The sequence below is a fragment of the Caloenas nicobarica genome, chromosome 1, assembly GCF_036013445.1.
Source record: "Caloenas nicobarica isolate bCalNic1 chromosome 1, bCalNic1.hap1, whole genome shotgun sequence".
Taxonomy (NCBI): domain Eukaryota; kingdom Metazoa; phylum Chordata; class Aves; order Columbiformes; family Columbidae; genus Caloenas; species Caloenas nicobarica.
This window is the reverse complement of record NC_088245.1, coordinates 124,063,751-124,089,243: the sequence shown is the minus strand read 5'-3', so window position 1 is coordinate 124,089,243 and position 25,493 is coordinate 124,063,751. Positions and strand designations below refer to the sequence as shown.

General features: G+C 36.3%; 1 protein-coding gene across 6 annotated transcripts in view; it reads left to right on the top strand.

Moving 5' to 3' along the window:
• Positions 1 to 25,493, top strand: part of ITSN1 (intersectin 1) — a 144,595-nt gene that overhangs the window by 36,430 nt on the left and 82,672 nt on the right. For 5 of the 6 annotated variants that reach the window (XM_065652334.1, XM_065652321.1, XM_065652329.1 and 2 more), the window contains 11 exons: positions 1,432 to 1,495; positions 9,137 to 9,297; positions 10,805 to 10,984; positions 11,613 to 11,706; positions 14,357 to 14,457; positions 15,112 to 15,175; positions 17,370 to 17,507; positions 18,459 to 18,574; positions 21,395 to 21,657; positions 22,473 to 22,622; positions 22,793 to 22,933. In XM_065652334.1, the coding sequence (XP_065508406.1) occupies positions 1,432 to 1,495; positions 9,137 to 9,297; positions 10,805 to 10,984; positions 11,613 to 11,706; positions 14,357 to 14,457; positions 15,112 to 15,175; positions 17,370 to 17,507; positions 18,459 to 18,574; positions 21,395 to 21,657; positions 22,473 to 22,622; positions 22,793 to 22,933 (1,472 nt within the window). The remainder of the gene's footprint in view (positions 1 to 1,431; positions 1,496 to 9,136; positions 9,298 to 10,804; positions 10,985 to 11,612; positions 11,707 to 14,356; positions 14,458 to 15,111; positions 15,176 to 17,369; positions 17,508 to 18,458; positions 18,575 to 21,394; positions 21,658 to 22,472; positions 22,623 to 22,792; positions 22,934 to 25,493) is intronic. The other variant, XM_065652341.1, reaches the window with a different exon arrangement.

The following is a 25,493-nucleotide window of genomic DNA, read 5'->3' as shown; positions in this document are numbered from 1 at the left end:
TGGCTGAACACTATTTGCAAAGCCTCTCACCCACACCACCATGCTCAGCAAAAACTAGGCGGGTGGGAGCTGTTGTCTTCCAGGGTGGCCATTGCTCAGAGACTGAGCTTGAGGACAGTGGTGAGTGATGAGCTTTGCATCACTTGGGTTGTCTTTTTTTTCCTACTCTTTCACTTACTAAACTGTCTTTAGCACGACCAGTGAGTTTTCTGAATGTTCTCACTGTTGCTCTCCCTATTCTCTTCTCCATCCTGTTGGGAGTGGAGGGAAGTGAGGAACTGGCTGAGTGCTTAGTTTCTGCCTGGGGTCAACTACCATGCTAACATAGTAATAGATTAAGAAGTTTGTTTAAATAAAGCTGTATCGATTTAACTGAAATCTGTTTCTGAAATGCATTCTTTAAACTAGTAAAATTGGCATGGATGACTACTTTTAGAAATGTAAATGGCAAAATTGATTTAAGTTGTGGGAAGCAAAGCTGCAAGTAAAGAAGTTGTACTACTAAATTTTCATTGAACACCACTAATTTGTTTTGGTTTTAAAGGCAATAGGATGCTATTAATAGTTTGCTTTGTTGTATTTAATTTTCTTCAGTGCTATCTACATTCTGATGCTCAATTGAAATGAAAGGTATAGAAGTCTTTTACCTTTCTTGCTGTGTCTGATCCATCAAGAGGATTTCCAGAGTGTGAAATTGGAATCAGATTCTTAGCAGTCTCATCACAGGTGTACATGCCTCCAAATATAAAACTTTTCTGCTACTGTTACATGACAGATATGGTACAAAATATTAGTTTTTATTGACCTCCTTTGATCTTTAGTGCTATTTCTAGACTGTTTACAGATTTCCTCTACAAGCCACATTTCCAAGTGCCTAATCCTTTTGTAATTGCTTTGCTATCCTTACTTTTAATGGACAGCAGGAAAATGACTTTGAAAGATACTGTTGCTTTCTTTAATGGTGTGTGGCTTATCAGATTCACATCAGGGTGAAGACCACTTGATTTAGTTTGTGCTAGCTGACTAGCGTTGTACTTCCAAAAAAATCTCAGTTTATATTGATACATACTCTCTGTGGAAGAAGAAATTTTATTCTTCTCACAAGTCATATGATTCCTGTAAAGAGAGCCATTAAGACAGAGAAGGGACTGTGAACCGTGAGTTTCCCGTTGCCCTGTATGTTTATGCCCAGTTGACTTAATGTGGTGCTGACTGTTGCAGATTTAAACAGTATGTGCTCGTTGGAAATATCTGGTAGGTGTACAAGTGACAAAGTAAGTTTACATCTCATATTCTGTTATTTATGTGTAGTATTAAGTATTTATGGATTTACTGTTGCTTGTGGCTTAGATATTTTTGACTCATGATTTCCTCTTTCCTCTTACAGATATTTTTAGCGTTTTCTGAAATGATGTCCTATTTATGTTATAGGTGATCAAGCTAGAAACTTTTTTTTTCAATCTGGGTTACCTCAACCGGTGTTAGCACAGATATGGTGAGTACATGGGAGGGGATGGGAGAATCGCAGTTATATCATAGAGTGACGTTTAGTTGTACAAACTTGGACGGTCACTATATTTAACATTCTGGAGTTCAAAATCACCTGTTTAGTTCAGTGTGCCTTCCAAAAGTCTGTAAGGCAAATGTGCTTTGTAGTATGTTTTAGCTGAGTTTTTAAGTTACTAATTTAGCGATTGGAAGTAGCCATCCTTCTACAAACGGCATTTTTGAAGTTGGCAATTTGCAACCCTCATTTCAAATTACTAAATGCTTTAAATTTAATTTAAACTGTACTAATACAATCACTAAGCATAGTAATTAGTATTAAAAATCTTCTAATGGGATATCCTATGCAATACTTCTTACAGAAAGACTTTGCTACAAAAATTAAGAGTGGCATAGACTGTTTCCATTGTAGTTGGAGATATAGCTTGAAAGCTTGAAATTTTTACCGTTCCTTGGTGAGCTTAGGCAGATCTCCATTGCTGTATGTTACACATCACAAACTTTTCTACAATCTGCCAGTTTTTTCATGCAGAATTGCAATTGTTTCTGCTTAAAATTATATGACCATGGCAGACTCAGACTTGCTGACTTGCATAGATTATTCATAATTTACATTCATTATATTACTACTGAAACTTTGTTTTTGGTACTAGGCAGAGTGAAGTAGTATTGTTTTTCATTGTAGACTGGAAAAAGCAGCAGAGGGATGGGTAATTTTCAAAAAATGCTTTTCCTCTGTTGTTAACTGTTTGAAAGACAGGGTAGTTTATTGCAGTTATAAAACCTTTTTGTTGTATTAAGTACTTTTAAAGGCAGACTCTTGCTCTGACTGGAGAAAGAAGAGAATGATTTTCTTGCAAGAAAAACAATTGCTTTGGAAATATGCATGCCTAACAGAGGGCCCGAATTTACATGACTTTTAAATAAATAGCTTATGTTCTTTTCAAATTATCTTCATTTTACAAACATCAAATCTGGTCTCTACTTATTTGTTGAAGACTCAGTGGAAGTTTAAATGTCCCTTTGGAACTTTCCTTGACTCTTAATTAAACAAAGAAGTTTTGTCTTAAACAAGACATCCTTTCTCCAAAAGTGTTCCGTAGGCATTAACTTTAAATAGGTGTTAACAAAACTAAACAGTTGTAAATAGTCTGACTAAAAATCTCTTCCTCTCCAAATTATTCAGTTTTTCAGCCTCTTGAGAGGGGGAGAATCATTCCACTAGTTCTGTAGTTGTCATAGAGACAAGACCTGAACTTGTGCATTTTTTAAATAAAGCTGAACTAAAACTTATTCATGCTGCCTTTATAAATCATAAAAAAGCATATAGACATCCCTTTCTCGCTGTCTCGCTTCTTTTTTAAATCATCTGTGAATTAAGCGAAGTAAATATTTAAGTGAAAATCTAGATCACTTGTATATATATTTGAATTAGAATAATGAAGTGGGAAAATAGTTGCATAGTGGTAGTAAGACTCCTTAAAAAGAAGAAAATTAAAAAAGGGGAAAAAAAATTAACCCCCCTTTCTTTTCCCACAACTCGAATGATCTAACTCTTGATCTGTCAGTGCATGTTTATTTGTAACCCACCACAGATTACTGCTGTTCTACAGAAACAATAGAGGTTAGACTGTTTAGTGGCAAGAAGTCCTTTGCAGCCTCCAAAGGACGTCACAATATCTCAAGACTGCATTGAAAAATGTGAATAATTGTTTGCCTGAGCTCCCAGCAGTAAGATCTCAAAGTGGCATACTTGCTTTGTTGATTAATAGCAGTATTCTGATGTTGTCTGTCTAAATTTCTATTAACATTGATATAGATCCATGAGTACTTAAATAGAGGGTGGAGTTCTGGAGTAATAAACCCAGAATCTTTGTGAGAGAGAGAAGCTGCATAAAACCTCTTTTTTTATCAGTATTCTTTATTTCCTGAATAGGTGGATTTTTCTTTTTAGATAGCATTTCATTATTAGAAGTAGTGAAGAGAAGGTACAGCAGTCTTTAAGGAAGGAAAGTTGTTATTTTGAGTTACGGCAACTTGCAAAACTCTTCAGATTAATTTTCTGATCCTAGAAATATGGAAGTGTATGTATGTTGTGGTTTTGTAGTGTTTTCCTATTCTTAATATTCTACTGATTTTGAATACAATTCATTACATTAATCTTTCTGCAAGATAGGGGTCTAGCATTTGTTTCATAAAGGGTTACCTACAGCTGTATGTAGACAAGCTCATGCTAATGCAAAGTTTCACCTGTTCTGTTTAACTATGGAAGTTCTTGTATAGAAAAAAAGAACTGGGAAAGGAACCACAGGGGGGATTGGCCTAATGAGTAACTGGCCAGACTGTTTTCAGAGTTCTTTGCAGAAAAAACAAGCGCTCTGTTAGTTTCCAAACATATTACGAGTGAGAGAATTTTGATTGCAGAAGTGAGCAGTATAAGGATTTTTGCTGTCTTGTATTTTAGTTTTAATTAAAGCTGAATTGCCGTTTTTGCATCATGAAAAAATAGTTTTCGCTAGAAAATAAAGAAATGCTAGCTAGCTGAAGTACCAGTTAAATGTCTTCTGCCTCAAGAGCTGCTTTGAGAATATTCTGCAGTTAGTGTAATTGTTTTTTAAGATGAAACTCTAAGGAGTATGTCTTATTTTAATTTCTGCTATTAATCAAAACTTCCCTAGAATTCATTTTCCTTAAAAATAGTAGCTCCATGGTCTTTAACTTTGAGAATTCCCATGTTCCTTCTACTCATCGTCCTTTAAGAAAAAAGAAGTCTCTGGAACCTCAGTAGAGCAAATTAGTAGAATTATTGTGGTCTGTCATGACGACTTCTTTACTGTTCTGTCCTTTAAAAGCTTTGGAATCTGCCCAACTGGTAATCTATTAAGAAGCCTCTATAAGTAGGGCTTGAATTGAGACTGCAATGGCTCGGAAGATAACTATTTTTAAGTAGGCAATAATCTGGCTTTCTTCTAAAGCCCTCATAAATGGTGGCCTCAAAAAGCATCTTGTATGTAGCCTGTCTCTCTGGAATTAAATGAGAACTAGAATAATCAATGCCATCTGTTTTTCATGCATTTAGAGTTATTTATTTTTTCAGGACAAAAGCCATTGGTTGACTTACCTGGTTCTGACATATGCTTCCCTCACCACCTTTCACTCCCACACTTGGACACAGTCATAGGTGGCAATTCTGTGAGCTGTAACTGTTACTATACATGCATTAATTAAACGACTGATGCTAAAGACCCAATTTCTGCAATTATGGCTGGGTTTTATAGCACAGTATGGGATTGTATAAGCTAGTATGGGAATGTAAAGCTAAATAAATCCAGATTTTTGAACTGCAAGGAGGTTTCCTTGTTTTAACACTCAGTGCTATTTTCATGGGAATAGATGTTTCGTAGGATAATCATAAGCATATTTGACAGAAAAAACTATACATGCTTAGTTTCTGTACTTTATAAGTGCAGAAATAATCACATGGTCTTTGCATTCTGTAGAAAGGAGCAGAGAAAAGATGAGGAAGAGATCTGTAGGGGAAGAATTTTGTCAGCACCTGAAACCTAGCATTGTGATGAAGTCCACTGCATTCCCTCCCTATTATAAACACAGACTTATTCTATAAAATATAATAAATATTTAGTCAATGTTTAATCCATTTACTGCTCTGCACTGGTTCCGGTCAGACCTTAAATGAAACAAATTTAAGGACACTGCATTCTTCCAAATTTCATTAGAAGCAGAACAGTGAAATTAGGTAGTGTTTACTGTCAGCCACTCGCTGCATTTAAGCTGATGTTTATTCAAAAGTTGCACTCTAATCTAACAGCATGACACCGTAATTAGAAATGGAAATTTGCCCTATTTTTGCACTGAAGATTTTGTCAGACAAAAGCTGATTTTTGTTAACTTGCTTTAAAAACGTGTATAAATTCTTTAATGTCTACATAATTTTTCTCACTGAAATTTGTGCTGTTAATTTAAATAACAAAGCCATTGATGTAGAGTAAATGAGTTGAACAGAAGGTCAGACGTTAAATTAAAAGCTACTGCTGATTATGTGACTAGGAGTTCAATTATAAAGCAATGAGACTGCACATCAAAGTTTCTTATTACTGGACAATTAATATTTTTCTCATGTAGAATGCAAAGACTCAGTGTGTTCTAGCAGTAAACTCTGTATATAGTGCCTGGAGAATCAAGGTTACCTACAGTATGATATTTACTCTTATTGCATTTTCATGGCCATACAAATGACAGGTTGAGGGACACTGCCTGTGTTTTAGTACTGGAAAGGCTTGCATTTTGTAAATCAAAAGTATTTGCAGGGGTAGAAGCCACTTAGGTTGAACAAGTAAGACTACTATAAACACGATTTGTGTAATTACTTTGCTTAAATGCAAAGGTGTAAGGAACATTGTGACTATTAATTTGGGTTGCTGGTGCCACTTGATCACTATGCAGCTGACTGACTTCTCTGTACGTTGGGGAAGGAATCATCTTTGGGAGGACCACTGACTGCTTGGAGTGCAGTCAAAATTCTGCTAGAATACGTTTATCCGCACCAATTTCTCTAGCTTTGTTCCTCTGCACATCCTCAGCTTGCTAGCTGTATAAGCCTGGATTTTACTGCTTGTTTCCACTGTGCATGTGACAGAAGAATGCCTAAGCATGTGTTGAACTAAACTTTCATTTAAAACGCCACACATTTTCCCTCTTGACTATTTTTGAATTTTTTTTTTTTAGTTGCCTTCAGAAAGCCATGGTGTTTGCTCGTAAGCATCAATTTAATGAAGCTAATTATCTCTCCTGGTTTTCATTGTTCTTAATACTCTGTAATTTTCTGATGAGGCTTTCTTACCCTCAGTATTCATTCACTGGATGTTGGTTTACTTTCTAGTGCAAAACCCACTCAAGGGAGCACTTCAGGAAATACATTTAGCCGTTAAGTTTCTGACATTCTAACACTCCAAATACCTTTTGTCTCTTAAATGTTTTGGGTCAGTAAGACTTGCAGCATTTATTTCTCTCAGGTGAAACTTTTAGAAATCTAACATCACTGTTTGTAGGTGGTGACTAGTGATGTTACATGGACTATTTTGGTTTTACAAAGTAAAAGGTGTATGAAGAAGATGAAAATATACTGACTGGTGCTGTTCCTTGTAGGCCTGAGTGATGGTTTTGGGCAGCAAAAATTCTACAGCGTGTTGTGGAACTCTTCCATGCTATTGTCGAAAAACAGAGTGGATCTTCTTAGTTGTCACAGTTAAATGATGAATTCCTTCAAAATGAATTTGAGATTTTTACAGGAATTTTAAGTTGATATAAACATTTCTGATTTAGAGAATTTTAGAGAGATGCAAACATGTCTTTTTGAGTTTTATACCTGTTTCATTGTATAGGAGGAAAAGCACTATATACCACATACGTGCAGTCTGTTTGCAGGTTTGTATATAGTGGCTTGTGGCATGTACGTGCCACTGGACAGAAAGCTACGATGGAACCTAATAAACTCTTAGTATTTTTATGTCCAGAGAAAGCTATTGCACTTCAGAATAAACAGAACCTGGATAACCTCAATAAAAGAATGTGAGAAGCCTAGTCTGTGTTTTAAACTATTTTCTAGAAGTAACTATACATCTCAGTTGAAATACACCTTTTTCATTAACAGCCATTGCAGTCTGTCTTTGGTGTTGCTTAACACTCATAGGAGAGAGGCTTTTTTGCCTTCATTGGGGTTCTCCCACTCATCTCTGCAAGTTGTGTGAAGATAAAAACATAACATCTTCCACTTCAGCTTAGCCTGCCATTATATCAGGAGGTACCAGTGTGTTACTTGCTGTTCTTGAAAGAGTGATCACAAGCTGAGACTCTAGAGCAGTGATGCTCTGCAAAGAAAAGGAGATTCCCATTCCAAATTGGTACGTCTCTTGGTCCAGGTTTGCCATGCTGGCCTTCCTTCTCCCTTCTGCTGCTGGGACTACCAGATATACAGTCCAGCTGCTACAGTGGGATCTTTTTAACTAATTATTTGTCAGATGAACCACATTCTAAGTGATCATGACTGAAACTTGAATCCAAATCACATGATGCTGTGTGGGTCCCAGAATCAGTTTTGACTAAATTTAGGCTTCCAAAGGCTGGTAGTGGGATTAGAGGAAGATTTAAAGTTACTGAAAGGTAGGCAGATTTTATCTGCAAATTAAACTTCCTGGGATACAAAGCTTCAGGAAGCAACACATGGAAGTTCTCACAGCCAAAACTTGTTCTTCAGGGAAAAATATGTGGTAATTCAACATCTTTCAGGGAGTGGTGCAACGCATACTTTTCTTTTCAACTCTAAGCCTCAAAGTCTACAGCTTCCTCACTAGACTTTCTTCTTTCAATACTGCTGCCATATTTTCAGTAGTATTATTTAGCCTCATCACATCAAAATTAATGGTTTGAGACAGATAACACTGCTGAAAATGCTGTCTTATAAGTATTGGGAAGGGCTGGAGTTGTCTCCATTTTTGAGGTAATACTACTGGTGATCCAAACCAGGGGAAACTATTATGAGGTATTATTGACCTGTGGTAGCCCTTACTGAGATCTGCCTCTTTATTTAGTTTTCCTACTTTTTTTTGTTTGGAGTGGAAGGGTTTTCATTTTGTGAATGCTTTTCCACTGTATTTACTTGGCTGTCTACTTATTGAAGTTTCAGTTATAAATAACTGTCAGTTTATTTCAGTACTTTTTTGATAACTATTCACATACTTGCATGAAGTCTTTCCTTGACAGGGATTTGATCAGAAATAAAGTTCTAGTTTAACTAGACTGCCTGGATCCTTTGTGTTGTCATGTCTGTGACATGTAAATGTACGCATGAACTTAGAACTATGTATTATTCCAATACTGAAATGTGTACTTAATTCTTCAAATGAATGCAAAGAAATAAGCATAATGTTTTAAACAAAGTTTACAACCGATTACATTATTAATATATGCTTCCTCTGTTTTATGGTTTGCAATTGCAGGAACTAACATTCATCTTCCTGCTTCTCTCCCCCCGATCTCCCAACCCTATTCCCTGCTGAGCGTGGTTTTCTTAACCATCAAATGAAGAAACAAAAAGAAGACTGTTAAAGTCAGACTACTTTACATGAAAGCCTATTCAGGTCTAGGCTCAATATTTTATCTTGAATACTATTGTTCAACTGAAAACACATTTGTACACTTGAGATGTAATGGCGTTTAGTGAGGTGCACAGATTTAAAGAACATTTTATTTTAATTGTAGCTAAAGTACGGATTTGCAGGCTAAGTCACTTGATTCCCTGTGGTGCTGGTTGTAGTACCATGTAGTTTCACTTGTGTGATTTTTGAAAAGTTTTTGTAGAACTACATTAATTCTTCTGTAGACACTTCACTGTAATTCTTCTAAGAGTTGAAAAGTGACTTCAAAAATATTTATTAATCACTCCAAGAAAGAAATCGAGAAGCTCTCCATTTAAATAGTGTCTTATTTTGTGGCCATATTTAGACTGACATTATTGAGTCTTGAATATACACGCCGGTGTGTGAACGCTCCTAGGTCAGTTCCTGAAGTTCCTAATTTAAGACTCTAACTGTGAAAATCATGTGTTTTGTAGGGCTCTAGCTGACATGAACAATGATGGGAGGATGGATCAGTTGGAGTTTTCAATAGCTATGAAACTTATCAAATTAAAACTACAAGGCTATCAACTCCCATCTGCGCTGCCTCCCGTCATGAAGCAGCCACCTCTTCCTCTGCCTAGTGCACCAGGATTTGGTAAGCTCTTTGTTTTCCTCCTAGTTGGCTTGTATTGTAGCAACCTCAGTTGAATTTGATAGTTGTTTTGCAGCTTCCAAAAGAAACTTTTAGGAAAAAGTACTTCTAAAAGTATGTGGATAAAACCAAATGCTTCCACATGCATGAACATGCTCCAGAAAAAAAATCTCAATGAGCTTTTAGCACCCAACCATGCTGAATAATGTAATTTGAGGTCCCGTTTGCTTCAGGTCTTATACTGCTCCCCATATGTTGCAAACAAAAGTGTTTGCAGGGAAAAAAAAGTGGATCAGATGGCAGGGCTAGTGCATTCCAAACTGATGGAGTTTTTATTTAAACTGTTGTTATTTATCACTATTTTTCATTAAGAGATCTCTAGCTGTGGCAAGATTAGCTATGTTTTTCTTTATTTTTTACAAGTCGTGGTAGTAATATGCCCCTTTGCTTTCATTTTATGAACAGTGCTGCACTGGTATTAGCTAGAACAGCTGCTGATTCAGTTCTCATGGTTAGTACTGCCAAGATTGCCATCATTTCAAGGAGGATGGTAGGGAAAATGGAATAGTGAGAGGAAAAGAAGAGATGAAGCTGAGCCCCTCATATGTGACACATTGATGTTCTGCTGTATTCTGTAGTGAGAGATCCTATACCTTTCTGTTTTAGTCCTTGCTGTGACTCTGGTTGGTTGGTGCTTTAGAATCATGGCTGTCCTTAAGAAAAAGGAACAGTGCATTTGATAAACTATGTGCAATTGAGTTTGATCAGTTGTTGCTTCTACAAGTTTTACAAACAGTTTTATTTTCGACTGTAAGAAATCAGTGAAATTGAAGAGAACAAATACTGGTTTAAGTGAGAAAAGTCATAATAAAGTCATAATAAAGTCAAACCCCCAAGAAAACCAGCAAATTCTTTTTTTTTTTTTTTTTTTTTTTTCTCATTCACTGTAGACTTGATCTCAGCTGTTTGCACACAGCCTCATTCTTCCCATTGGCATGACTGGACCTCCTTAACCTCCCTGTTATCCATGCAACTGTGCTTACACCTAAAATACCTCATTACTGTGCTTCACCCTATTAGCTTTGCACTGTTTCATCCTGACAATAGGCTGCAAGCAGTTATCCTGAAGCTTGCTCTTTTCAGCTGTGGCTAAATGTAGGCTTTGGGTTCATTACTCACTGGAAGTTGACAGTGCTGCTCTTCATTTAGTTCAAGGCAAACAATTCTTTTCTTCAGCAAATGCTAATAGACTTTTTTGGTCAGCGTTGGCATCCAGTGTGATCTTATACGCATACATTATAAAGTGGTATGTTGTTCCCTCTGCATTGTTTTATGTTCCCCTGCCATGCTAATGGTGCAGTGGACTCTAAGAGTTCTTTCATGGGGTGTGTGGAAGTTTCCATTTCAATTTGCTCTTTAATTTTGCATTTACTGCAGGCTGCAGTTAAATTGTTATGCCGTATTAGGAGTCTCTAAATTAGAAAAAAAAATCTCCTTTTCTTGCCCATAGGTATTGGGGGCATTGCCAGCATGCCATCTCTTACAACTGTTGCCCCAGTGCCAATGGCACCTATTCCAGTAGTAGGAATGTCTCCACCATTAGTATCTTCTGTTCCTGCAGCAGCAGTACCTCCCCTGGCCAATGGAGCTCCTGCTGTTATACAGCCTCTGCCTGCTTTTGCTCATCCTGGTATGCTACATACTGAGACGCTTTATTCTCTTGCTATTAATAAAATATTTTGACAATTTCTTTGGATCTAGAGAACAGTAGACATGGAATTAGTCATTCTAACTTACTTTGAGTAAGGACTGTGCTTTGGTTTAGCCCAATGTAATTGGTAAGCGTATTTGTATACAATTGAAAAGAAGAAACATGGACATACCATACTGTAACAGTCAGTCATATTGAGCAAGATATTAACTCTGTTATAACAGCAGTATGATAAATTTAGCTTGGCAGTAAACTGTTGCCTAGAAATTGGTCCTCTCCTATCTATTTATAACTACTGAAGTGCTGCTATTTGTTAGGATTACTTTAAAATGCTGGAATACGTATGATTTCTAACATTAATCACAATATAATTTGATATCAACAGTGTTTTCATAAAACTGAAAAAGTAAAAAAGCCATGAGAGAAATGCCTTTGTGTTTTCATCTATTTTGTTATACCCTGTTAACTTACCTTAACATTTTTAAAAGGGATACCATCAAAAATACCATAATGCTCATATTTGGTGTTAGGAACTAAATGAAAGTAATTGAATTTCTAGATTTTAAAATATTAATACTAATAAATACATGTATTCTCTTATTTACAGCCACATTGCCAAAGAGTTCTTCCTTTAGTAGATCTGGTCCAGGATCACAGCTAAATGCAAAACTGCAAAAGGCACAATCGTTTGATGTGGCTAGGTAAGTTGGTATGGAATGAGAGTGTAAGTGTGTATTTGGTTCCCCAGAGTTAGAAAAACTACGTCTTTTTCACAAAGTTGTTCTCGGAAATAATATTTACTTGCAGAAATCAGTTCCTGCTGAGATACTACTTCAGGATTTCACAGGATGCTGTGGTTTTACAAGGAATGCTCCATGAGAAGTGAATAATTGAAATGTAGTAATTAACTATTACAGTATGTGTTGAGACTATTTTCAAACTCTTGGAAACTTAATTTTTAGAAAGGCTTTTGCTTTTGTAAACATAATCTGCATTGTGTAATCCCGCACAGGCAGTCTTCCTGTTAATGTGGAAACATAGCAAGTAATATTTTTAAAAATTACCAATTCTAGCATTATTTTTAAAAGCAAAATATTCAATAATTTTCATATTTTTAATGCTTTCCATATAACTATTTCTTACATATTCTACAAGTTCAGCACAAAAAAAATCACCCAAAAGGCTTGTAGATTATTTCAAGACCTAGGAAGATGTATGGTTAGGCAGAAGGTATTTTACTATGGTCTAAAGAAATGTATCTAACAAAATAAAACTTCCTGAGAGGAGGTAAGATAGTAATTTCGCAGTGTCTTTATGAATGAAAACCTTCTCAGAGGCCTATACTACAGATTTTTTTGCAAGAAGAAAACGGGTTGGACATGATTTAATTTTCTATTTTTATTTTAATTTTTCTTCTGCAGGTTTTTCTTGTGTCCTGGTATTAGATCAGTGACACTACTAGATTATTGGCAAGTAGGATTAAAAATCTTTCAAAACAAACAATTCTTTTTCTTTTTGAAATGTAGTACTGTCTGGAACACAGTGGCTATTCTCTGATAAAATTTCCAGAGGCATAAGGAATTATCTGCTTTTCCTGAAAAATACACTTAACAATGAATGAAGTTCAAGAAACTTCAGCTGAAATGGCTTCTAGATGTTCAGTAAGAGGGCTGTCATAGTTTTGAGGTTAACTATATGTGGATCTTGCTGGTCACTTTTGTTGCCAACAGAGGCCTGAAACTCGGGTGAGATGACTTCTGAGATGAGATTGCAGGGTTGTCTGAATCTATTTGATTGCTGGAGCTTCCTTAGCTCAATCACAGTTACTTCATTAACTCTGAAACATCCGCCAGGACTAAAGGGATGGTCTTCCTTCGAAGACTGCTGCTAATGCTGAGTGGTGAACTATAGTTCATCATATAGAGAAAACAGATAGCAAGGTAGCTGATTTGCAGAGCTTATGGAAAGGGAGGAAGAAGAGCTGAGTCCATTAAATCGAAATGTAAAGTTGAAGATTTTCTTTTTTCCTAGCTGATAATTATCTTGGGAAGGGTGAAATTCAAAATTCCACTTGTGGTGCTATTATCGCTTTGTCTACTGAGTCACTAGCAGTGAATTCTTGGCATACATGGTGTTTGGCATACCTGAGTCAACTGTTATGTCCTCCAGTGTTTTTTCTTCCAAAACTATCATTTGAGTATCTGTGAAGGAGAGTTTCATTATGTAATAGTACAGTGACCTTACTTCACAGATCAAGGTACCTATATATGTAAGACAAAAGTAGACTTAATGTGTGGAAACACCAAATATAGCACATCGATAAAACTAAAATTGTCAGCTTTTTTTTCCTTAAAATTTCAATTCTTATTTTCATTATTTAAGATGCAGCTGGTTTTTGCTTTGCTCCCTTGAAGGAGTATTATTAAAGCACAGTAGTTTGGAAATAGAAATAGAGGTAGTAGCTGTTCTGGGTTTTGTCATGTAAGAATAGAATATGAGGTTGATGAGTAGAGTACTCACAGGATCCTTTTCTGCTCAACTTTGAATGATCTTAGCCTGCTATCTGCTCAGTGGACCAGAGAAAAGGTATTTGGTGGTTTTGGTTAATTTTTTTGTACCATTATTTGGTATCCTCTAATAAATGCTTATTTAATCTGGTTGCCTTTTATTTTTTTTTCAACCTAAACAAAAAAGGACAATGTTTGAATGTGCCTAAGGACAGAAAAACTGTGGTCATTGTTTTTCAGTATGAAGACTTGTCAGCCTTCAAGCATAGGAAATTATAGCTACAAATAACAGCACTCAGCCAATTATGTGGATGAATTAGAAGTTGGAATATTACATTTGTCAGTTGAGTTCAATTACAAGAAGCTTCAACTGCTTTCAAGTGCAGCTTTTTCACACTCATTTCTCTGTTTTCAGCATATTTTACATTTGTTTTCCTTAATGAGCTTGTGAATTATTTGGCTAAGACAACCAGTTAAAGACAGGGTAAAGTGAGATAGCACTGACTGTGGTAATGCCTTTCCTATTATATGTTTCATTAAAAGCTTTTAGCTCTTCTAAACTGTTTAGTTTGCTGAATTCTCTGCTAGTAAAGAAAAAAGCAAAAATCTTAGGCCTGTCATGCCAAAAAGCGTCTTCTAAGACACTGAATTATGCTAAATATTTTCAAACAAGAAGTCAAAGCTGTTGTGGTTTCAGGAACAGAAGGGAGTATTTGTGAAAAGAACCATTTAAGGCATAAAACTTGATTTATATACGATACTTCATCCTGTTGTACGTGTTAGCTTCCTGTGATTAAATTTAAAATTAGATTTCCCTCCCTCATTATCCTTTTTCTAATTCTAGTGTGCCTCCAGTGGCAGAGTGGGCTGTACCTCAGTCATCAAGACTGAAGTACAGACAGCTGTTCAATAGCCATGATAAAACAATGAGTGGACACTTAACAGGTATTCAAGCAGTTTTTGTTGTCTCCTTTTTTTGAACTGTAAAAGGCCAATTATAGTAGCATTTAGAATGCTCTTCAGATAGTAAGAGACTCTCATTTCTCTCTGTTGTCACTGTCAATAATTTTCTGTTCAAATCTCCGAACTGCTTAATAATCTCATTTAGGAGCTAATATTCATTGTAGCTGGGATCATTTTATCACCTTCTTTCCTTTATTTTCTGTGAAATAAGTTGGCACTGGGAAATGATTATTGGAAAGGGTACAATGGGAATGTTAAAACTTCTGCAGCCATTTACAGTGTTCAGTTCATCTACTGCTGATGGTGCCTGTCCAGTTTCAGAAAGAAACTAGAATAGTACACTGGCATAGTTTTACTATTTCTTGAAGCATATCTTAGTCTCTCATAGCTTTTTTTTCTTTTAAAATTTTTCTTTCTAAGTGTTGTAGAGAAGGGAAGGGTTATGTATTTTGTAATATTTTCCTTTGGGAAATATTCGGGGATGCCTAGGGATATTTTGTGTGTAGCCTCTTTGAGCTGATAACACCTCTTTAGTGTCACCATTTCAGAACTAAGCTCTGCTTGTGCAGTAGGTACTTGGTAATGCAAGAAAATGAGAAAGTTGCCTGTTTTTTAATCCTTGTTTCACTTTGTTAGGTCCACAAGCAAGAACTATTCTTATGCAGTCAAGTTTACCCCAGGCACAGCTGGCTACAATATGGTAAAAATCTATCAATTTCTACCAAACTGGAAACTGTACTTAAACCTGTATGCCCTATGTTGTAGGGTTTTTTCTCCCTTTTCAGTCTCCCTCCACTAATAGATCATTATACGTTGCTCTTTATAATGTATAACTTTATAAAGCAAAACCTGCACTGCTATGCTTATATTAATATTACTTCACAAAAGTAAAAAGTGTCTTTTATGCTGTGCATATAGATGTTTCAAAAGCTGGGTTTCAGTTAATGGTTGTTTTTGGCAGACTAAATTTTCAGCCTCCTGTGTCTTCCGCATCCCCAGCTGTATATGATAGAGCACCAGTGAAATTTATACATTTGTACACATACCTTGCACACAGGTACTACAAAAGGAAGCTTAATCCAGGACCATACTTTCTTTGGGGCTAATCTGCCTTTTATGTGAATTTCTAAAGACTTATTTCCAAGGAACTGGAGTTTCGTAATTTTAAAATAATAGATTTTAAAAGGATTTGCCTTGGCTTCTCATTTTCCTTTCAACAACTTGTTTGCTGAAGCTTATTATGTTCTCATTGCCTCATGGATTAGCCTCTCTCATCCCTTGTACTTTGGAAGGTCATGCTTTCCTATGTACTATGTAATGTTTCTACTCTATTACTTGAGTAGTACTTGGTTATTGTTGATTTATTATTATCTTTGGTGCCTTCTCAAATGGCCTTCATTCTGCCTCTGTGTATTTTTAATTTCCAGTTGCCCTCTACAAGTTATTTCTAATTAACTTCTAAACTTTGTAAGTCTTTACTTGGAAACCATTGTCAACTCACTAACCCATCTGACTTCTGCATGAGGATGTCAACTATGTTGTCACTCTAAACTAGTGGTTCAGTTGTGCTTGCTTTCTCTGCCAAGCACTGATGTTTTTGTTATATTTTAAAAAGCACTCTCTCTGTTTCCTAACAAAGCTACTATAAGGAAAAAATATCAACCCAATCATTCAGCAGATGATTAGTCAAAAAATACTCAGCTTGTTGCTGGCACTTATGTAGGTTGTGTGGGCACGGGAATGACGTCAGCCTACACCAGGAGTTCTAAACATAACTCTTTTAATTTTTGACATTTAAAACTGCCAAGTCTATTGAGGTAAGGAATGGATTTTACAGCTTTTGTTGTCCTAAGTATTGCTCCCTTTCCTGAAACTTGCTCTCTGGCAGTGGAACTGCTGTCACTGTTCTCTGGGGCAAGATTTGTCAGTCTGTATGGGGAGTGGATTCACTGCCTCACAGGCACACTCATGTGCAGCCTGTCAGCTATTCTGTAGCAGCTATTTTGGTATTTCTGTAACAAAGATGCAGACCCAGACTGTTAGGATTGGCTGATCGATTGTATCCTTGCATGTTAGTTTTTCCTTGGACTGGCTTGTTCTTGTGCCCCAGCCTGAGTTCACTAGCACAAGCATAGATCAAATGGGTCTATAATTGTCTTCTGAATTTAAGTCCTGTAAACAAAGTCCTGTATCTGTTGTTTACCTTGGATTGTCACAATATCACGGGAGATTTTCTTGCGTGATTAGAGTGCAGCGTGCTAGAGAAATAAAGCTGATGTTTAGGCTCTTAATTTTTGCCCACTACCATCTTACTATGAGTAAGTACTATGAGTTACTCGTGCATCTGTTGGAACACTGGTTTTAAGCCATCCAGAGATGTTACTCCATAATTTTTAATATGTGCATAATGCTAAAATGTTGTGCTTGTCAGGACTAGAATGTTAATGGCTTTGATTTTAATGCAAATGTGTGCTCTGGAATGTGAGATAGGAACTTCCAGGGAAGAAGGAGCCCAAACCAAAAAGTTCTACTGAACATCTGAGCTGATTCCTTTCCAAATGATTTTGTATAATTAATGTTCACAAGGTGTTCAAGAAAACTCTATTAATTAATGTTGCTTATATAGCATATGGTACAGGCAGCACTCAAAGAGCAAGTGAAGTAGAAGCCATGGCTGTAAGGATAGTTTCAAGGCAGACACGTGTGAGAAATGTGGGAAATAGTGAAGCTTTTGGTTTTTGCTTTTTATTTGTTTTAAAGAAACAAAGTAGTGTGAAAACAAAATAGTGAAAAATTGAATTAATTTGGAATTAAATACGTTAAAACCATGTTTTCTTAAGAGTGACTTTTTTATCTTTAAGAAATTGCTTACTTTGTGCCTTCCCTTTAAAAAGGAATCTTTCAGATATCGATCAAGATGGAAAACTTACAGCTGAAGAGTTTATTCTGGCGATGCACTTAATTGATGTAGCTATGTCTAGTCAGCCGCTGCCACCTGTACTGCCTCCAGAGTTTATTCCACCTTCATTTAGGTAACTGATTATAATTCTGGAATCTCACTCCTAAATTTTTATTTCATTTAGGAAAGCTGTCCTGTGAGTGCAAAGGACAAGAGATTGGAAAGTACTCCCCCTCCTCTTTGTGCTACATCTATGGCATAGAGTGCCTTCTCAATGGGAAATGCTTGTCTAGCTTTTTGGTTTTATTACAAGTACTGAATGCTGGAAGTAGCAAGAATTCCTTGTAAGAGTACAGTTTTGTCAATGTTTTATGCTAGCATATCTTTCAAAACTTATTCCATCCGGCCATATGAATTTGAAGTGCTTTAGTTCAAACTTCTACTTTTGTAGAGCAAATAGGTCATATTGGAATTCAAAACATGCCATGAATTGATACTGTAGCAAATTCAGACCTGTTTTGATACAGTTGTATCTGTGAATAGTAGTGTGAGTCATTACTTCTGTTTCTCTGTTTCACTTTTTTGTGGACAAATGAGTGGGAATACAGTAACGGTAATGGAAAGAAATGTTTGCATACAGTCATAGCTTCATGGTTTTTAAGGACCTTCCTGAAGATTACAATTGTTTTAATTTATTCTGTGTGGGGTCTTGTTTTTAGCTTGACTCTAGTGAGCTCTTCCTCTGTCTTTGTAACTTTTGCTGTAGTCTGAGTCAGCATTTCCCCAACTTCAGACTGATCACAAGTGAGAGATCTTGGGGAAAGGGCTGAATATAAGTTCCATGGTGCTGTGAACTTTGAACGGGGTTTCTCAGGTCACCAGTGTGTGATGTTGAGACTCGGGAGGATACTGTTATCTTAATGGCAATGGGTAAGTAAAATCCTCTGGGCAACACTGAGGGAACATTAAATGTCATTAAACATCACATCACTGCGTTTAATTCATGATTTATTGATGAAATCATAAATAAATTTGGTATGCATAGGTTCTTTTAAACAACTTGGAATTACTGTTTTATTGACAGAAGAGTACGCTCTGGTAGTGGCATATCTGCTGTAAGTTCAGTATCTGTAGACCAAAAGTTACCAGAAGAACCAGCATTAGAAGAAGAACAGCAGCAACTGGAAAAGAAATTACCAGGTGAGCAAGCAAAAATAGAGATGTATTGTGTGCTGTTATCAGAGAGGTGTTATCATCAGATTACATGCTGTGGAATTAAAAAGATTTACTAAGAAATGTTTTCTTTCTGGATGAAGTTGAGACATGCCAGAGGCGTAACCAAGACATTACTTGGTCCAGCTAATTCCTGACTGTTGCATGATCCTTTGTATTACTGACAATGTGGATATGAACAATGTTCAGGCTGCTTATCTTACGTATTCTCAATAGAGGCAGCACTTTGCAGCCCTATTATAGGACTGCAATGAAAACTTTTCGCTGTCTCCATCTTCTAACTTAGGTAGAGTGTAGTTTGGCTCTTGTTACTTTTCAATCTCTTCCAGATTACTGTTGCACACTGAACAGCACAATTGCTGGTAGAGATCTTTGAGGGAGGCTACTGAGAATCTTTCTGTCATTGTGAAAGTTGGTAGTTTATTTCACCCCTGAATTCTAATCTTGTAACTGTTCGTTAGTTCCCAAGGACCTTCTGTCTCTTTCCATACCAGGTTAGTTTGAGGATCTGCACGTGAGCAGTTCAGATACAACTCTTGTCTTTGCTTTGTATTATAAAATCCAAACCGCTGCTGGCAGTCTGCTGGGTAATTCCTGGCTGTAGGAGGATGAAGGGAGTTAGCAGAGACTGCTGCAGCAGACCTCATGGAGGCCTCACAATGAAACGCTTGGTCACAGGTAAGGTTTGACTCTCCCGTATTGGCTCTTTGAGGCCTCAAAGCCTTGTGTCTCTGGAATCAGAGGACTTTGGTAGTTGGTTTGTACAGTCAGGAAGGTCAAACACTGCCTTGGATTAGTTTCTTTATTAGCCTTCAAAATCACACAGTATTCTTCTGTTGACCTGATCTTCTTTTTCAACTTGCTTATTGATGCAATTGGGTCTATTAGATGTGAGAGGCAGCTTTCTCCTGCACTCTTTCTTCCACAGTATCACGTTTAGTCATGTATAGTAATTAATTCGCTTTCTGTTGTAGCCCCTGCTACTTTGCCCATCGTGGGAGTAGACTGACTTGTTTGTAGCTTTCAGGATCATTATACTGTCTTTTCTTAAAGACTGGTGTTTCACTTGTCATCTTCTAGTCTTACAGCACTGATTGGTGGGCAGATTGCACACCACAGCTAGTAGTTCATGAATTTTATATTTAAACTATGGATTAGCATTGTCTGGGTTTGGCAACCTGTTACTCTTCGTTTTCTGGTTTTATTTTTCTTCTAAAGTTCCAGTTCAAGAGGAACTAGAATATAAGCCTTTTACTATATTTGATGCACAGATTTTCCATTTTAAAGATCACTTATAATAGTGAATGTCATCTTGCTTCTTCACTGGCTTTGCCAAATCTGGCTAGGTGGTGATTTTTCTTTTGAGACATTTGAAAGAGGTTTCCTTGTTGGCCTTTATAACCTTTTAGAAACTTTCCCTTAAGCAAAGTAAGAGAAGATAGCTACATATTTAATTTGCTAGAAGTTGCTCTCTTCTGTTTTCATACTTTTGATATGCTTTGTTATCTCTGGTAGCTACCTTGGTTTTGCTGAATAACCATACTAGCCTATTACATCTTAGAATCTGGTGTTTCTTCTTAGTAGTGTGTGTTTTCTGAGCCATGGTTGCTTAATTGCCATGCTACTTGCAAGCATTTTGCCATTCTACCTAGTGCTTTTAGCTGACTTTCTTGACATTTTTTTTTCTTTTTGCTTGGCTTCCTAAATCACATTCTCTATCAGTCTGTATCTTAATATTCTTTGAACCCAGTTGCTAACTTCGAACAAACTTGACAGAGTCAAAGACATCAAAGCGGTAATTTTTTTTCAGGTTTTAGAAGATTGGTGATTGGCAATAGGAAAGGGGGCCCAACTTAGAAAAAAGACAAAAATTCAAGTGGTTCAGCACATGTTGGACCAACGTGTCAAACAATTGGTGCATGCACACTTTGAAGTAAATATGTGCTATTTCTTGACTTGCATGCTAAAATGTACATGTTGGGCATGTGGGGAGAGAAATATAGGATATGGGTATGGGATTGGGACACACAGGGTATGAAAAGAAGCAGAAGGTGAATTGGAAAGAATTGCTTGGAGGAACTGTGAGGGAGGGGACTAGGAATGTGCAAGAGGGAAAGGACAATCTCTGGTATTGTGAAAGAATGTCAGGGAACCTGTGCTGGAACCGAGGTCATTCTTTTAGGACACTGAGCGATGAGGGTGTGAGGATGTGAATCTGCAGGAATGCAGTGTTCCTGAGTTCAGCTGCTCAAGGACTTAAGCAAGACATTTCTTTTCCTAACAGTAATGACTAATCTTATGAGAATATAAAGTTTAAATACATTCTGGTCATTCGCATAATGGCTTTTTTGATAATATCATCAGCTGAATTCTTTGCCTTACTTGTAGTAATTGAAGTGTTGATTCTTGTGCTGCTTCTATTATCAAATATATAGAGGACCTCCAGATCCTGTGTTCACACAAAAGATTAGATGGCGTAGGGGTTGTCTAAATTACACATACTTTCTGAAGAAATCTAGAAACCTGAGGAATAGGAACTGAAATTCACACCTTGGTTTCCTAAGGGTATGGGTTTAAAGGACATCTACAACATTGGTGGTAATGATAAAACCTAGAATTACCTGTAGACTTATAATGTTAGTAGTTGAGAGCTGCATCTAGTACCACTGAAGGTTGTTTCACTTTGATTCAGCATACATTGTTTTGTATGTTTGTGTGTGGTTTTTTGCTTTTTAAGTCAGTAGCGAAGTTTAATTCTCATTTTTCCCATGTTTCCACACATTAAAGTTACATTTGAAGATAAAAAACGTGAGAACTTTGAACGTGGCAATTTAGAACTTGAAAAACGGAGGCAGGCTCTCCTGGAACAGCAACGCAAGGAACAAGAGCGTCTAGCACAACTGGAACGGGCAGAGCAGGAAAGGAAAGAACGTGAGCGGCAGGAGCAAGAACGTAAAAGGCAACTGGAGCTAGAGAAACAGTTGGAAAAACAACGGGAATTGGAACGGCAGAGAGAAGAGGAAAGGAGGAAAGAAATAGAAAGAAGAGAGGTAACCAACTGGATAAAAGGAAGGTGGTTATGTCACTGACAGCTGTGTTTGATTAGAACAAAATGTAATGTGTACACTAGATATTTTGCCATCATTCTTAATAAGCAAACATTTAAAGAATTAACTTCAGTTTCTGGGTTTTTGAAGGTAAGGCAAGAGTTTGCTATTTCTTTTTTTTTCATGTGAAATGAATGGATGAGACATTTAGGTGTAGGACAAAGTGCTCCTAACCTCTGACTTCTCTAAAAAATAATCATTATTATTTTCTTTGATATAAATAGATGCTAGAATGAACAAAGAAAAACTTGTGGGTATTGGTGGCATTTGTGGTTTTCCTCTGATTAGTTAATTTGTTAAAGTAAACACACATTGGTTAACTTGAAAAAACGATTGCCTTTTCACATTACCAATTAATGACGTATTCAGTGCTGCAGCATTTGATTATTCTTTGCAAAGCTGCAGAATGTCTAATGTTGGAGGTTGGAGAGAGATTTGATGCTATCCTGGAGAGTTCTTGAAGTCTTAATGTCAAACAACTTGTTAAATAATTTCTGATTGGATGTTGGGAAACTGATTAAAATGGAGAGATATTGTTTAAGCACCTGTCTGCTATACAGTGAAACCCCATTGCACCAGTGCTTTCAAGTGAGCATTTAAACAATTGAGTGAATTGTGTGCTTAAACAGAGGCACATATTTAGTCCACAGTTTAGCATTGTATTTATATTAATGTTTTAAATGTACTTCAGCATAGGAATATCAGCAATTAAAATAATTTCTCAAAATAGATCTTTCATGTTTATTTTAATACTACAGGCTGCAAAACGGGAACTTGAGAGGCAACGGCAACTTGAATGGGAGCGTAATCGTCGGCAGGAACTACTAAATCAAAGAAACAAAGAACAAGAGGACATAGTTGTTCTGAAGGCAAAGAAGAAGACCTTAGAATTTGAGCTGGAAGCTCTAGTAAGTTGTCACATTGCAGGTAAAACAAACAAGCACAGTAGTGACTGTGATACGGTTGTGTTTGTTTTGTGTAATTTTGACTTTTAAATATGGATTAAAAGTACTTTTTAAATCTTGCGTAACAAACCATTCTAGAAAAAAAAAGACACATTTTTCTTTCTTTTCTAAAGAATGATAAAAAAAATCAGTTGGAGGGAAAGCTTCAGGATATTAGAAGTCGTCTGTCCACCCAAAGACAAGATATTGAAAGTACAAATAAATCTAGAGAACTGAGAATTGCAGAAATTACCCATTTGCAACAGCAGCTACAGGTGAGAAAACATTCTCTAATTTTGTTCTTAGCCCTGCATTTTGACGTGCTCAGCTGCATCAATATCCCAAGGAAACTTACTTCAATATATGTGTTGTTCCTTGTACATGAGGAATTACTGTAGATAATTTTTCATTCATTTCAATGAGTTCTTCAGGAATTGCTTTCTATAGTTGAAGGTGTGCTATATGATGATCACTTCATCCTCGTGGAATCCTGTTGTGGGGAATAGTAAATAAATTGCTTGGTTGAAGATGTTAAAGGTTTTGAGGGAATGAAGAGAATGAAGTTTCACAGCATGTATTTTTGTTGGCAGTGATTGCTGTTTGTGTGCTGAAAGAAGGAATTGACTTCAGTGAAGTGGCTTGTTGTTTATGCCTTTTTTTTAAATTATGAAATAACTAGGAAAGACAAATTCCAGGGTTAGACCAAGAACTAGCCAGTTTAACCAGTAACTTCACTTTTGAAAGGTATCTGTCTGAAATTCTCTGTCAAACTAAAGATGGGATTGAATAAGTGTCTGCTTTGAGTGAAAGAACATTCTTTGCAATTTATTAAGGTTTCTAGATGAGTTGTAGTATTTGTTTTAGGGCGTTTTTTTCTTTATTAAATATTTTATATTGCTTGAAATTATTCTTGGCCAGTAATGGAGGCTCTCAGTGCACTACAAAGTGGATCTCTCATTTATATTATGAGGGCTTAGGTGTAAAACCTATTTTAAAACCTAATCCTACTTTTCCATTTTAACTTTCTAAGCATAATTAAGATAGTACATTCATTTGAAGAAAACCAGAACTTGAAAGTTTAGGCTTTTCGTTCTATGCATGGGTATTTCTTTGACTTCATTTTTTTCCTTTTTTCTTAAAATATCTTACATTTCTGTTGAAGTTTTGTGTACACCATTACACCTCTCACAAGACATCTTCCTTTTAGCAGCAGTTTGCTGTAAAGAGTATAATTTAGGGGTCATATTCTTGCACAGTGTTTGTATCCACTTGATGCAAAAAAGAAATGCTACTAAGAGAAGCTTGTGACATAAAGAACTGCTATAGTTTGGCTTGAAAACGCTCTTTTCTCTTTAATGAAATGCTGCTATATTGGCAACTGAAAATGATGTCAAACAGTATTGAATCAAGTGTAGTAAAATGTTACACTTAGCAGTACTGGCTCAAAAAGACAAAAAACTGACTATGCTTGATAAAATGCATGCAAAAGCCCCCATTTACCTGAATAAGTTAAAGACCACTGATCTAATGTGCACAGCCAACGTCCATGTAAAAGCAACCACCACCTGAATTTCCCTCTAAGCTTTCTATTCCAAAAGCTTTCCATAGAAATGATCTCGGGTCATGCAGAAGCAGCTGTGCAGCTAAATAGCCATTGATAGAGAAATGCTATTTCAACAAATTGAATGGAATTCATATCCTATTTTCAGATGTCATTTCTGTTAACTTGGTAATTTTTGTTCAGTTAGCCTCTGTAGTCAGAAAAGATAAAGTATCTTTTTCCTTTTGTCATAATATAAAAATTAAGAAAAAAAAATGGTATGTTACAATAGAGACCTATAAGTTATTTATTTTATAGTAGAGACCAATTGGGATAGGGTCCCATTATAACAGACATAGTAAAAAAATATGAGAAAATATCATTATTGTCAAGAACTTGGAGTGAGCTTCCACAGCTGAGTATAATAAATGGAAGGTGCAGAGGCAAGAAAAAAATGTGAGACCAACACTGTTGGGAAACAAGTAATGAGAAGGAGAATCTATTTACAACTACATGTAGTTAAGTAGCTTATTAAAAGTACTAGATAAAAAAGGAGCATTGTTCTCTGTAGACTCATTCACAATATTTTGAATTATTAATCATACCTTTGGCTGATCACAGATGCACTTCCCTTACCTCCAGCTTTTATACATTGGTTTTAGCTACGGCACCGTGAGATGTTAAGGCAGGCAGAGCAATTCTTCAACTGCCTGACATTTAGTTTCTGCTACTTATCCAATTGCAATGGTCAAAAAGCAGATTGTTTTTCTTTTTTGTCTTCAGCATTTTGACACCACTCTGAAATTTTTTTATTGAAGCATCCTGGTGAAACAGAATGAATTTTGCACATCTGTTTACATTTTCCTTTTTTTTTTTAATCACTACTATATTTGTAGTGATTTTTAACTATCTCTGGTCATTGTAATTGGTACTAGATGGTATGTACCCAGCAGCTTAGTTAATGCCTATTTGCTCCTAAATTACTTTGTTCCCAAAGACTGTAAGAGCACTCCTGTAATGAAAATCACATTTTTCTTTCTTGGTGGTTGTTCTGTTGGATTTTTGGTTTTGAGGTGGTGGTGTTTTGTTTTGTTTTGATTTGTTCTTCAGTTGATGGCAATAGCTTTGGCTTTGTGGTGTTATTGTCTCTCAGGTGATCATTGGTCTCTACCACTAATATTTCAGTTAGAGTCACTTGAGGGGTTTATCATAATTGTGATCCCAGAAAGAAGTTTCACTAGTTAGCAGAAAAGGAGAAATTTTATCTAGGGAGAACCTGGAAGAGTAGATAGCTT